This window comes from Mizuhopecten yessoensis, unplaced genomic scaffold (assembly GCF_002113885.1).
Source record: "Mizuhopecten yessoensis strain PY_sf001 unplaced genomic scaffold, ASM211388v2 scaffold5229, whole genome shotgun sequence".
NCBI classification, from domain to species: Eukaryota; Metazoa; Mollusca; class Bivalvia; order Pectinida; family Pectinidae; genus Mizuhopecten; species Mizuhopecten yessoensis.
This window is the reverse complement of record NW_018405944.1, coordinates 1,125,602-1,140,998: the sequence shown is the minus strand read 5'-3', so window position 1 is coordinate 1,140,998 and position 15,397 is coordinate 1,125,602. Positions and strand designations below refer to the sequence as shown.

Sequence of the window (15,397 nt, the reverse complement as noted above, 5' to 3'; positions counted from 1 at the left end):
AAAGAACAGTGCATAATTTGTGATTGCAGGAGCGACGCAGCTTAGTTTCACTTTGATCGCTATAAATAGCTTGACATGCAAGCCGGCTTGATGGCGACGGTGTCACTTACAAGGGTAAGAAAGAAACACACTTTGTGATAGAACTATTGGCATCTAATCGAGCAAAATATCACAATCACAGGTGATTTGTCACTTATAATGTACCATTCGTTTGCAATTGGTAAAAACATACTGTGACTTATAACTGTTACCACAATCTAACAATCTAATCTAACGTGTTACATGTTTCTGTCAAAAAAATAGTCCTGACAAAAAATGTAGGGTGTGATTTTTTTGTCATGACTATTTTTATTAAGAGAAACAAATGCCTGTGAGCCTAGAACAGTACGATGCAGCAAAATTGTGCATCAATTAACGGATCCACGTGTGATCTTTAACAAAGTGACGATGGAAATGACTTACACTTAAAGCTTTAGCCTGAGTTTCCTCTCACTTAGGCCCTAACACCAGACTAAGACATTTTGACATGTAGATGTCTCATGTGGGGCCAGAGCACGCTGCTATATGAAAACGTGGAATTCTCCGACACCGTTTGGTATCGGAGAGTTATTAGGTGCTGTCAACACAAATCTATTATGACACAATTACAACATACCTCACATATACCTCACATATATCAATAAATAATCTATTTATTGATCCAAATCAGCTCTTTTTATCACCAACAGCTGTTAAATTCCGTCAGTTGAGTCCTTGATTTTCAAGCATTCATAATTAACCGTACTCACAGATCTGGACCGAAAACAGAATATATCATTCTTATTTAGAAGATTTCCGGACCGCGTCTTTTTGTTGATTAGTCACTCCCCAATACCAAACGGTGTCGGAGAATTCCACGTTTTCATATACCATTGCGCTCTGGCCCCACACCAGACATCTATGATGATGTCAAAATGTCTAAGTCTGATGTTTAAGGGCCAGAGAAAACTTGGGCTAACTAGTTACTAATAATAAGTGATCACAGGGAGGTGAATCTAATCTATTATTATCTTCAAAGTGCTGTGATCACAGGGACCTGTATCTATTAACCTGTTCAAAGTGTTGTGATCACAGGCCCAGGCCCAATTGCATAAGTGTCTATGAAAGACAACTAACATTTAATAACTGTACCAGGAAAAGAAAATGCAACACTCAGCCAGACAATGATGTGAACCCGGGGACCTTCAAACTCTAGAAAGACAATACTGTAAAACGAATTGAGCTACCTGGTCACCTGAGCGATCAGCCCAGCCTTATTATAAGTTCTGCTCACTTAACCAAATAGGGCCACAAAGGTATCAGAAATGCTTTGATCTCTTTAATTCACAAAGAGATATAAGTTTCAAATCAAATGTAATAGGAATATCTTTAAATATATCAGAGATATATATCAAAATGATACAAGATATTTCTACAGAATTGTTTTATAAGATTGCCCCCAAACATAATTTTACAACCAAGGTTTCCCCTTGCCAATTAGTGCACACCCAGTACTGAAAACAAGGGTTGGTCACTTTAAGCACCACTGTAACTAGCCCAACTCACACCAAACATCTATCTGTCAAAATGTTTAATTCTGGTGTCAGGGCCAGAGGAAGCTTGGGCTACACTGTATTTTACAGGAGAGAGAGAATGGAATAGCCAGACCAGGATTCCAACCTTGGACCTCCAAACTATAGACGGGACACTCGAACCGATTGACTTGCCAGACATGTCCCTGCATTCTTGAATTTAATATTGTCCCAATTGGCCAATCATAGCAAATGGAGGTTTTTATAACTGTTATTATAATTATGTAGAAGAAAGGGATGGGAAAAGCTAGCCCACATCCTCCTTCTGTCTGTAATAGATGGCCATGGACTCTATCACCATGAGTGACCAAAAGGTACAGTTGTCTAGCTAGAGTTCGGTGTCGGGAATTGGAACCCGGAAATCTGAAACCTAGCCTATGGACACTGTTTGAGTGGTCAAAACTGACACAGTCTAGATTAATAATACAGAATGGCAAATCAAGTAATATACAGTTTAGATCACTGGAATGTACTCATTAGCTATCATTCAACTCATTTACCCCTACATATTTAAACTGGACTCTCCCAGTCTTTGATTTGGTAAGGTTCAAATGTGACTTTAGGGGTGAATGGATTAAACTTCATTAGTTTCTGTCCTGAATACATGGATCAGTACAAGAAAGTAGTTAAATCTTCTGGTTCATAATTTATTTTTTGTAAACATTTTTCTGTACAATATTAGTTTCTCATTTCAGAATTGCCTAAAAGCTGTAAGATGGGGACTGCAGAAGGGAGGCTGCATCCAAGCTCCTCCAGCATGTCCATTGTTCACTAGCACTCCCAACTCAAAATCTGGACTCTGGATCAGGCTGCTGGGTGTCATCAACCAGTAAGTACAGGGCGTACAGTGTCATCAGCCAGTAAGTACTGGGCGTACAGTGTCATCAACCAGTAAGTGCTGGGCGTACAGTGCTATCAGCCAGTAAGTACTGGGCGTACAGTGTCATCAACCAGTAAGTACAGGCAACCAGTGAATCAGCCAGTAAGTACTGGGCGTACAGTGAATCAGCCAGTAAGTACTGGGCGTACAGTGTCATCAGCCAGTAAGTACTGGGCGTACAGTGTCATCAACCAGTAAGTACTGGGCATACAGTGAATCAGCCAATAAGTACTGGGCGTACAGTGTCATCAGCCAGTAAGTACTTGGCGTACAGTGCTATCAGCCAGTAAGTACTGGGCATACAGTGCTATCAGCCTGTAAGTACAGGGCGTACAGTGAATCAGCCAGTAAGTACTGGGCGGACAGTGAATCAGCCAGTAAGTACTGGGCGTACAGTTGTATCAGCCAGTGAGTACTGGGCGTACAGTGAATCAGCCAGTAAGTACTGGGCGTACAGTTGTATCAGCCAGTGAGTACTGGGCGTACAGTGAATCAGCCAGTAAGTACTGGGCGTACAGTGAATCAGCCAGTTAGTACTGGGCATACAGTGCTATTAGCCTGTAAGTACTGGGCGTACAGTGCTATATCAGCCAGTAAGTACAGGGTGTACAATGCTATATCAGCCAGTAAGTACTGGGCGTACAGTGCTATCAGCCAGAAAGTACTGGGCGTACAGTGTTATCAGCCAGTAAGTACTGGGCGTACACTCCTATATCATCCAGTAAGCACTGGGCGTACAGTGCTATCAGCCAGTCAGTACTGGGCGTACAGTGCTATCAGCCACTAAGTACTCGGCGTACAGTGCTATATCAGCCAGTATGTACTGGGCGTACAGTGCTATCAGCCAGGAAGTACTGGGCGTACTGGGCGTACAGTGCTATATCAGCCAATAAGTACTGGGCGGACAGTGCTATATCAGCCAGTAAGTACTCGGCGTACAGTGCTATATCAGCCAGTATGTACTGGGCGTACAGTGCTATCAGCCAGAAAGTACTGGGCGTACAGTGTTATCAGCCAGTAAGTACTGGGCTTACAGTGCTATACCAGCCAGTAAGTAGTGGGCGTACAGTGCTATATCAGCCAGTCAGTACTAGGCGTACAGTGCCGTACAGTGAATCAGCCAGGTAGTACTGGGCGTACAGTGAATCAGCCAGTTAGTACTGGGCGTACAGTGCTATATCTGGGCGTACAGTGCTATCAGCCAGTACTTACTGGCTGATAGCACTACACTGATAGCACTGTACGCCCAGTACTTAATGGCTGATAGCACTGTACGCCCAGTACTTGTACGCCCAGTACTTACAGGCTGATAGCACTGTACGCCCAGTACTGACTGGCTGATATAGCACTGAACGCCCAGTACTTACTGGCTGATATAGAACTGTACGCCGAGTACTTACTGGCTGATATAGCACTGTACGCCCTGTACTTACTCGCTGATATAGCACTGTACGCCCAGTACTTTCTGGCTGATAGCACTGTACGCCCAGTACTTCCTGGCTGATATAGCATTGTACACCCTGTACTTACTGGCTGAGATAGCACTGTACGCCCAGTACTTACTTGCTGATAGCACTGTACGCCCAGTACTTACTGGATGATATAGCCCTGTACTCCCAGTACTTACTGGCTGATAGCACTGAGTACTTACTTGCTGATAGCACTGTACGCCCAGTACTTGCTGTCTGATAGCACTACGCCCAGTACTTACTGGGCGTACAGTGCTATCAGCCAGAAAGTACTGGGCGTACAGTGTTATCAGCCAGTAAGTACTGGGCATACAGTACTATATCAGCCAGTAAGTACTGGGCGTTCAGTGCTATATCAGCCAGTCAGTACTGGGCGTACAGTGCTATCAGCCAGTGAGTACTGGGCGTACAGTAAATCAGCCAGTAAGTACTGGGCATACAGGGAATCAGCCAGTAACTACTGGGCGTACAGTGAATCAGCCAGGTAGTACTGGGCGTACATTGAATCAGCCAGTAAGTACGGGGCATACAGTGAAGCAGCCAGTAAGTACTGGGCGTGCAGTTCTATCAGCCAGTAAGTACTGGGCGTAGCGCTATCAGCCAGCAAGTACTGGGCGTACAGTGCTATCAGCAAGTAAGTACTCAGTGCTATCAGCCAGTAAGTACTGGGCTTACAGTGCTATACCAGCCAGTAAGTACTGGGCGTACAGTTGTATCAGCCAGTGAGTACTGGGCGCACAGTGAATCAGCCAGTTAGTACTGGGCATCCAGTGCTATCAGCCTGTAAGTACTGGGCGTACAGTGAATCGGCCAGTAAGTACTGGGCGTACAGTTGTATCAGCCAGTGAGTACTGGGCGTACAGTGAATCAGCCAGTTAGTACGGGGCATACAGTGCTATCAGCCTGTAAGCACTGGGCGTACAGTGCTATATCAGCCAATAAGTACTGGGCGTACAGTGCGATCAGCCAGTAAGTACTGGGCGTAGGGCATACAGTGCTATCAGCCTGTAAGTCCTGGGCGTACAGTGAATCAGCCAGTAAGTACGGGGCATACAGTGAAGCAGCCAGTAAGTACTGGGCGTGCAGTTCTATCAGCCAGTAAGTACTGGGCGTAGTGGTATCAGCCAGTAAGTACTGGCTGATAGCACTGTACGCCCAGTGCTTACTGGCTGATATAGCACTGTACGCCAAGTACTTACTGGCTGATGACACTGTACGCACAGTACTTACTGGCTGATTCACTGTACGACTGTACGCCCAGTACTTACAGGCTGATAGCACTGTATGACCAGTACTTACTGGCTGATAGCACTGTATGCCCAGTACTAACTGGCTGATTCACTGTACGCCCAGTACTCACTGGCTGCTAGCACTGTACGCCCAGTACTTACTGGGCGTACAGTGCTATCAGCCAGAAAGTACTGGGCGTACAGTGTTATCAGCCAGTAAGTACTGGGCTTACAGTGCTATACCAGCCAGTAAGTAGTGGGCGTACAGTGCTATATCAGCCAGTCAGTACTAGGCGTACAGTGCCGTACAGTGAATCAGCCAGGTAGTACTGGGCGTACATTGAAGCAGCCATTAAGTACTGGGCATACAGGGAATCAGCCAGTAACTACTGGGCGTACAGTGAATCAGCCAGTTAGTACGGGGCATACAGTGCTATCAGCCTGTAAGTCCTGGGCGTACAGTGAATCAGCCAGTAAAGTGCTATATCAGCCAGTAAGTACAGGGCGTACAATGCTATATCAGCCAGTAAGTACTGGGCGTAGTGCTATCAGCCAGCAAGTACTGGGCGTACAGTGCTATATCAGCAAGTAAGTACAGGGCGTACAGTGCTATATCAGTCAGTAAGTACTGGGCGTACAGTGCTATCAGCCAGTAAGTACAGGGCGTACAGTGCTATATCAGTCAGTAAGTACTAGGCGTACAGTGCTATATCAGCCAGTAAGTACTGGGCATACAGTGCTATCAGCCTGTAAGTACGGGGCGTACAGTGCTATCAGCCAGTAAGTACAGGGCGTACAGTGCTATATCAGTCAGTAAGTACTGGGCGTACAGTGCTATATCAGCCAGTAAGTTCTGGGCGTACAGTGCTATCAGCCAATAAGTACTGGGTGTACAGTGTCATCAACTAGTAAGTACTGGGCGTACAGTGCTATCAGCCAGTAAGTACTGGGCGTATAGTGCTATCAGTCAGTAAGTACTGGGCGTACAGTGCTATCAGCCAGTAAGTACAGGGCGTACAGTGCTATATCAGCCAGTAAGTACAGGGCGTACAGTGCTATATCAGTCAGTAAATACTGGGCGTACAGTGCTATATCAGCCAGTCAGTACTAGGCGTACAGTGCTATCAGCCAGTAAGTACTGGGCGTACAGTGCTATATCAGCCAGTAAGTACTGGGCATACAGTGCTATCAGCCAGTTAGTACTTGGCTTACAATGCTATCAGCCAGTAAGTACTGGGCGTACAGTGCTCTCAGCCAGTAAGTCCTGGGCGTACAGTGCTATCAGCCAGGAAGTACTGGGCATACAGTTCTATCAGCCAGTAAGTACTGGGCGTACAGTGCTCTCAGCCAGTAAGTCCTGGGCGTACAGTGCTATCAGCCAGGAAGTACTGGGCATACAGTTCTATCAGCCAGTAAGTACTGGGCGTACAGTGCTATCAGCGAGTAAGTACTGGGCGTACAGTGCTATCAGCCAGTAAGTACAGGGCGTACAGTGCTATATCAGCCAGTAAGTACTGGGCATACAGTGCTATCAGCCAGTTAGTACTTGGCTTACAATGCTATCAGCCAGGAAGTACTGGGCGTACAGTGCTATCAGCCAGTAGTGCTATATCAGCCAGTAAGTACTGGGCGTACCGTGCTATATCAGCCAGTAAGTGCTGGGCGTACAGTGCTATATCATCCAGTAAGTACTGGGCGTACAGTGCTATCAGCCAGGAAGTACTGGGCTTACAGTGCTATCAGCCAGTAAGTACTGGGCGTACAGTGCTATTAGCCAGTAAGTACTGGGCATACAGTGCTATATCAGCCATTAAGTACTGGGCGTACAGTGCTATCAGCAAGTAAGTACTGGGCGTACAGTGCTATCAGCCAGGAAGTACTGGGCGTACAGTGCTATCAGCCAGTAAGTACTGGGCGTACAGTGCTATATCAGCCAGTAAGTACTGGGCGTACAGTGAATCAGCCAGGAAGTACTGGGCGTACAGTGCCNATGAATGTACGGTCAAAGTAGAAGATCTATGTACTTACTGTAATGTATGTATTACCAGAACTAGTATTAATTTAATACAATGGAAGAAGGCATGTGGAAACGAAAATCAACCCCCTCATCTCCCCACCCCCCACCCCCCACTTGATATTTCGAGGGTTATGCTCACTTACATTCCCTGCACCCCTGGGAAATGTCAATATGACAGAATTGGAGGCTGTGGATGAGTAACCATGCAGATGATATAATAAGACATGATCGATCCTTTGATGTACATCAAAATAATCATGCAGCTGCATAACGGTAAAATTGACTGGCATTGAAGTTGGGTGTCACTCCTTGATAATCTTCATAGGACAAGCACCTGTCTAGCGATTGGTCAGTGTTTTATATCTGAAATCAATCAAAGAGCTACCTTCGTGCTTTCAATTTTGTTATGACATATTCCAGGGGTGCAAAGAACGTACATGTCAGTGAGAGTAATTAACCCCTGGGATTTTGAGGATGATCCCCGTCCCACTCACCCCTACCATGCTCCCAACAGCTATATATATACAAAAAAAATATCTTTAAAAGATCTCATATCTGGACTTAAAATTTCATTTGTAAACTCCCAGAACATATCTTACCTCCTTTACCTAGGTAAGTTCCAGTGTCTTCTATGTATAATTATTGAAATATAATACATGTATTATTATTCTTACACCTGTGACATATATAATGTATGTCTTGTTTTACCCAGCATGAGCTGATTTTAGCCTGTGCTGTTACACAATAATATGATTGCTAAGAAATGATAATTCACTAAATGCCTGGACAGAAAATCTAAACACTTGGGATTGAGTATTTTCTCAATCCTACACTGTGACTTGAAAAAAGAAATTCTTTAAATATTGTCCTTTCCTCAGGATGTAGCCTTGTGCTGGAGTCAGGGAGGTGAGTTCGTCGTTGACCTTACTTACATAGTGACTGTCTAAATCTGTGTGTGTGTTTGTCTTACATAGGGTATATCCTTATCGCATCAAAGAAGTAGGACCCGACAGAGCGTGTGCAGAGTGGCTGGTCAAAAATGGTGGTGCTGTCCGGTGGGTTGGAAACCCACACCAGAAGGAAACTGATTTTAACTCACTGTCTCAAGACCTCACCCTGAAAATTGAAGAGATTATTTGTGACAAGGCTGTTGTGTTGCCCAGTGGCTTTGGCTATTTAGGTAAGTTTGGAGATGAAGGAAGAGGCCACTTTAAGGTAAAATGTATTATTACCATTACCATTATTGTTAAATGTTTTTTCAAACCCCTAAGGCTTAGTAAGCAGCATGAAGTGCCGCTAGGGTTTGATCTGTAAACACTTTGTCCACTTCCAGTGCTTCCCCATGCATGAAAGCCTTCAGTTTCAAGTTTATATGAAGCGAGGACAGAACAAGCTGTTGTTTTGTTCCATCTTTGCATACATAATGGTATTTACATAACTTTACAATTGATATTGATCATTTAATTTTGTTAAGAAATTTTACCGGATAATAATATAAATAATATAAACTTTATTTATTGTGCAACAATTATGAAACAAGTTATTTCAACTTATATTAATCACTCTTGTTGGCCCGGATGTTAGCGCGTGGGGGAGGGTCTTAGTGTTGGAGGAAACCGAAATACCCAGAGAAAACCCATGTGGTCGGGCAGGTGACCCCAACCTTTTCATGTCTGAACGGGGAATCGAAACCTGGCCGCCTTAAGCTTGGTGAAAGGCAAGTGCGCTATCCACTGCACCACCCGACCACCCTGAATATATTTTAACCAGAAAATATCAGCAAACAGCAGAGAAACTCATTCAGAATGATACTCTGCATTGTCGTCAAGCGTAACACCATTATAACCTGGTGTAAAATATTGCACTACAATTTATGGCTCTTGTCTGATGTGGCAATATTTAAAAGCCGCAAAAAAATCTATATGTATAGGTTTCTATATAATTCAATGTTTCATGGTATTTCAGTATGATCTGTTAATGCTTATAGCTACCAATGTTTCATAGAACAGTGTACACATGTATTTATTTTTGCGCATGCACCTATATATGTAATTTGCTCGGGTACTTTTTCGGACTGGGGAGGGGGTAAACTTTGCTATAGTTTATATAGGGAAATCACATTTTGGACCAACATTTGTTTAATTTCCATTGGAAGTTATTCAATTTGGGTTAGCATTATCAGTATTGGATAACAGTTTGATGGTATGCACATATCAAAAATCTTCTTCTCAAAGACCCAGATATGGTAGAATCAAACACTCTTCAAAGATGGAAGGGTCTNACATGTTAATAACTTGATTGGAATTATAACCTTGAGTTGACAGTTTGATACTTTGAAAATTTTGAGCCAGCCCTACCCCCAAGGGCTGTAGGGTGGGGCCCAAAGGAGTCAGTGTGCTAAAATTTCTTCATTTTTCTTGTTTAGAATCAGAGGTGCCAGGTTTAAATACTTTTTAGTCTTAAATCTGTATGCAAGATATTGAATAAGGTGGTTTTATTGTTTTTTGTCACTTTAAATAATATTTCTGTTCATGTTAAAAACAAAATCAACTCTCTGTATAAATATATCAGGTGAATGTTAAGGCCCATGGGCCTCTTGTTTAAAGAAGAAAATTAGCTTTAAAAAATATTATATTGTTGTTTGTTTTCTTTGATGTAGCCGGTCACATCAGACTACAGAACATGTGCACATATTGACACACACTAACGTACCCAACTTATAAAATTAATCCTTCAATGTGTTGTTATTTAAGCTTAAACTTTCATATGGAATTATAATCAGACAAGTTCTATTCTAAAGTTATTCAGCTTTAAAAAGAGTTTACAAGTGCACCATATTTCCCTTTTTTTTCAAGATGGATTGAAACATGTTAAAAAGTTTACTTTACATGACTGTGACTATGCGACGGATGATATGGTGTCCTTGTTGTCACTTCACCTACGGGACTCCCTCGAACATCTCCAGATCAGTAGCTGCTCCGGCATCACACAGGCGGGCTTACACCACATTGAACAACTTCAGTATGTCATTACAATCATTTGACCTTTGACCCCTTGATCAGATCTAGACTTTACTTTCCATATCCACCTGCAGTTCGAATACATTTCTGTACATCCATCCATACACAAAGTTTCGTAGTAAAACAAAATCGCAGTTCGGAAGTTCTGGCCTGAACAAGAATCAGATAGTCAGACCTGGTGCAATTCTAAAGGCTTTATCAAAATATAATGAGTTTATAGCTATTCAGAAGTTATTGGCTCTGGTATTAGCAATTAGCAATCCAATGATTTGACCTTTGACCCATTGCTGCATGTGATCTCAACTTTTGAGGTATGGACCAGAAAGTTGGAAATGACAAACTGTAAAGTTTTGATTGATATATTTTTGTCGATCCATATATAAAGTTTTGTAAAACAAAATACCCCCCTGCGGGTACAGAGAAAGAATAGGCCTGCTAGCTGTTAAGGGGAAATTAATGTGGGGCCCCCAGCAGGGTTTGGGGTCTTCTTCAGTGTCTTTTGCTGAGGGGACAGTGAGGAGACCAAAATTGACCTGCTGACCCCACTGCAAAACTTGGGTTACATTCGCGTATCTGGTTTAAATGGTACAGGTGGCACAGTAATATTCCATGATAAACGAACGCACTTGGACCATTCTATAAGCAGAGCTAAAAATGCACAGTTTCGGAAAATAAATAACAATGTATCAAGAATATTGTGCCCTTCTTTCCCACGTCCACTGAATTACATAACGTATCTTAAATACTACATGTGACTTGACCTTGTTTTAGAAAGAAAAAACGGAAACTAGCAATAGTCATCATTTTAGTTTCGGTCAGGTATGTCTGGACCCCTCAATCTACACATGCCAAATATTCCTGAGATCATCCTCGGTTCAGATCTGTGCCTGTCATTTTCTTTTACAGGTTCAACCCTTTCAACTGGTTGAACCGTCGCAAAAGGGGCCTTGGGATCTCTATCTTCTCTATTGTTACCTCTCTAATCTTTCTTTTCTGTTGGTGTATCTGAAGATACCCGTCGTCACATGACCTTAGCTGATGTGAGGATGTGAAACCTCATACACAAACAAACAAAAAACAAAATATTGATTTGTCTGAAGTGGAATTTACAAGAATATTGAAAGTATGGCAGATAGACAGATAATGTGACTGGGCGGAATGCTGTTTTGGGTGCCCCCGACATGGTGTTTCGGTGAGATAGCACTTTAAAGTCGGCATCAGATCCGCGCTATCGCAAGGAGGCAATTACACCATAATACCCTGCCTCCAATAAGCGCAACTCCTCCTTTAACATTTTGTTGGAAATTTTCGTAACTTGGCACAGTCAAACTACATCATATGTATGCGAAGAAATGAATTTTTGATTGAATATTTTTCCTGGAGTGATGGCCCTTGAAACTTCAGTTTTCCACTCCAGAAACCTTATAAGCGCAAGCGGGGGGCATATCCATGGAAGCTTGCTCAGTTTCTCTAGACTTATGTATCTTGACTGTACATCGTTCTAGCAACTTATGTTTACGTTTTCAGGAAGTTACGATCTCTTTTGCTGTTTGACCTGAAAAAGATTGATGACAAGACAGCGTCCGTCAATATATTGAGAAAGAAGCTTCCGTCTGCCTGTCAAATTGACTTTACGGATATACCAAGGGCTGAAACATCAGGATGAAATCTTGATCTAGAGAGTGTTTGTGTGCAAAGTGACATTGAGCAAGCATTCTACAAAATGCTACACTGATGTTGGTGTGAATTTCTGCCAAAAACAAACAATCATTATAATTAATAAGCTTTTTGACATGAACATTGATTTCAAAAGGAAATTGGATCTAATAAATACTTTTTAGCGAATTGCAGTCGTCATTTATCTATTGATGAACAAATACAGAATATATGCTATGGTATTTTTCAGTTAACAGGAGGCCTGTGTATTGGTGATCTGGTTTGAGAATAATGTGTATATCATACAATGGAAGGTATCACATTTGAAAATTGTTTGAATGTTTTATGTCTTATTTTTCTGAAGAAGTTAAAGACTTTACAAGACCTCTGTGACACTGAAATTGACAGGAACATTGATTTCAAAAGGCATTTGGATCATTTTCAAAATGAAATGATTTAATTACAATCTTCTATGCAAATTGATATTTTGATAAATACCTTTGAGCGAGTTGCAGTTGTCATTGAAGTTGTCATTTATCTATTGATGAACAAATGCAGAATATATGTTATGGTATCACATTTAAAAATTGTATGAATGTTTTAGGTCTTATTTTTCCTTAAGGTAATAGGATTGTGTCACCATTTCTCAGCAGAATTTCTTAAAATTTTGTATTTATATTGCTTTAAAGTAAAGAAAATTTTCTGCCACAAAAAAATATAGGTTGTCAGAATTTTAAGGATTTAAATGGAAATTTATGTAAAAATGAGTGAATTTTGAAAAAAATACAAAATAATGTCAATAAAAATGATACTGACATATATTAGTATTGCATTAATGTATATCAATTTAATAAATGCTGAAATTGTGTAAAATTAATTCTCTATACACGATATAAAAATTGACATTTTATAATAAAACCATATACACATAGTAATTGCAGGTAATGGTTATCGTTCTTGAAAAACTTCACAGTAGTGAAATAGGTAGCCGAATTCCTGAAGGAAAGAAAAAATGGACACATGTGACTCATTGATAAAAAAACACCTGAATTAATGCCTGGATTGCTTTGAAATACTTTAATATTGAGAGAACACACTGTTCTGTCAATAATAAACATACAATATTCATCAATTTAATATTAAACATTAGAATTTGCGGAAATTGTGATACTGTCTCCCTACATTGGATTTTCAACTAGGGATGTACTTCCTGTTTCCGTTTATCAATACACTCCAATGACCTTAAGAAGAAATTAAAGACTTTAACATATTTGACCTCTGTGACCCTGAAACTATGCAAGGTATAACTGTAATTTGTAAAAAAAGAAATGGTATTCCTCTACCCCAGTAAGCTATAGGCCAGTCATGCCTTATTGTTAGTCAGGAGAAGTCTTATATATTTGACCCATTAATGAAACTTTGAAAGTTAAATTCAAGGTTCTTTATTTTAGCAAACTTGATAAAGTTTACTAAAATAAAAAAGAATAAGCCAATGTATTCATCTTTAATGCATTTACTTGACGTTTGACCTAATGAAAAAGATCAAGGTGACCCAATAACATTGTACTCCATAACTCCCTCCTGTGATATCTTCAACAGTCTAAAGTTTACAGCCCAAACAAGATGTCACTGAAAGTTTTGACCTTATTTAAAGGTGAAGGTTACAGTGACCTAATAACATTATACTACTTACCTTCATTATGTTATTCAGATATACTTCAAGTTTCATCAAGAAATTTCAAGGATTTGGTTGTTAAAGTGTTTAACAAATTTGACCTGTGACTGTGACCTTGTCATTTCACAAACTTTGTAGCAATCAATATCAGCAAGTTTCAGGGCAGAAATTATGAGTTAAGGCCTTTTTGTTCTTAAGAAGAATATGTTTGAATGTTTTTAAGATGGAAATAATGCCCAATGTGTTACAAAACCTCCCATGATAGCCCCCTTTAATAACATATTTCTTTTCTTTTAATATCTCTGTAGATAGTGTACTAAGGGTGCCCCTAAATAAATGGACAGCCAGTTTGTCAGAAGAAGTTGTTTTTCACTGTCCAAAGTTTTGCTCTCTATTTTTGCCGTTGATGGGCCTCAAATAGGACCTGCCCTTTTTTATTCCTTTGCAAATCTGGAGTATCCATCACCTAAGAATACATTCTAGAAAATTTGGTTAAACTCTCTCTTGTAGTTTTTGAAAAGAATTAATTTAAAGAAACAGTTTATGGACAACAGACAGCAACGGATTCAGACGACAATCAGACGACAATCGACAGCAGACTGCAATACCTTGGCACTTCAGACCAGGTCATGAAGTAAGCTATTGATTAATTAATTACAAAACGTAAAATGGTTTTGGAATACAAAACTGTATTTTTATTTGCTAACATGACAAGCATACAATAATATCAATGATTAACCATTTTCAGAAGAACCTTAAAGTAAAGGATATAACAAAGTATAAATAATATGAAAAAAAAATCTTATGGCAAATAACACATAATACACTATGTACACATGCAAAGATAAACTGATAACCAATTGTAATGAGAATTTCTCATATCATATAGACAAGCAGAGTAGTAAGGCTACATTCGCCTATCCCGGTTGAAACGGTACGTGTGGCGCAGAAATTTTCCACGTTAAACGACCACTTGGACCGTTCTATAAGCAGAGCTAAAAATCCACAGTTTCGGAGAAGAAAAAAAAGTGTTTTAAGAATATTATGACCTTCTTTCATCCGTCCACTGAATTACATAACGTAACTTAAAAACTACATGTGACTTGACTTTGTTTTAGAAAGAAATAACGCAAATTGGCAATAGTCAGCATTTTAGTTTCGGTCAGGCACGTCTGGACCCCTAATCTAAACGTGCCAAATTTTCCTGAGGTCAGCCTCAGTCCAGATCTGTACCTGTCGTTTTCTTTACAGGTTCAACCGGTTCAACCGTTTCAACCGGTAACGCGAATGTACCCCTAATGAATCATCTTAAGGATCCCCGTACCACTGCCAAAAACTGAAACTATGCATTCCAAACTTTATTTCCAGCATGTCTATAGCTTTGATAAATCAGTTCTGAAAAGAAAAGTATATCTTGATCTATGTTAGATTTCTGGTACAGGATTTCATACTCTACACCAGATTCGATACATAAAAATTGTTATACAGTGGAACTTTTATTTGAAGTACTAACATATATGTGAAATAGACAAAAAACGAACAACACTATCGTTGAGTGTGAAAAATTGGCATGGCTAGACTGGGATTCCAACCCTAAAATATACTTTTGTTCTGCCAGCAGAGCTAAACCTGGTCGGCAGAGGATGTCCTGGCAAAATAGTACTGTGCTAAGGTGATCTCCAAAACAAATAAAAGGGGAGGTTACTGTACATATGAAAAATAAAACCAGTACATTGCATGGTACAGGGTTCCCTAATGAGATAGAACCATTTCCTTAAAAGAAAAGTTTGTTTAATAAAAAAAAAAATGAATAAATATGATATTTCTTAAAATAAAAGATG

At 40.6% G+C, this 15,397-nt stretch overlaps 1 protein-coding gene across 1 annotated transcript; it reads left to right on the top strand.

Moving 5' to 3' along the window:
- The first annotated feature begins 16 nt into the window (after positions 1-16).
- On the top strand, positions 17-12,070 carry LOC110450483 (ATP synthase subunit s, mitochondrial-like). Its single transcript, XM_021498035.1, has 5 exons — positions 17-114; positions 2,306-2,439; positions 8,180-8,385; positions 10,061-10,226; positions 11,753-12,070. The coding sequence occupies exons 1-5, from the start codon at positions 76-78 to the stop codon at positions 11,889-11,891; spliced, it is 684 nt and encodes a 227-aa protein (XP_021353710.1). The 5' UTR covers positions 17-75; the 3' UTR covers positions 11,892-12,070.
- The last annotated feature ends 3,327 nt before the right edge of the window (positions 12,071-15,397 follow it).

Excerpts from the sequence above, each read along its gene's own strand:
- LOC110450483 (XM_021498035.1), top strand. The coding sequence starts at position 76 with ATGCAAGCCGGCTTGATGGCGACGGTGTCACTTACAAGG. Across the intron at positions 115-2,305 it reads CGACGGTGTCACTTACAAGG|AATTGCCTAAAAGCTGTAAG; the intron begins GTAAGAAAGAAA and ends TTCTCATTTCAG. Across the intron at positions 2,440-8,179 it reads CTGCTGGGTGTCATCAACCA|GGTATATCCTTATCGCATCA; the intron begins GTAAGTACAGGG and ends TGTCTTACATAG.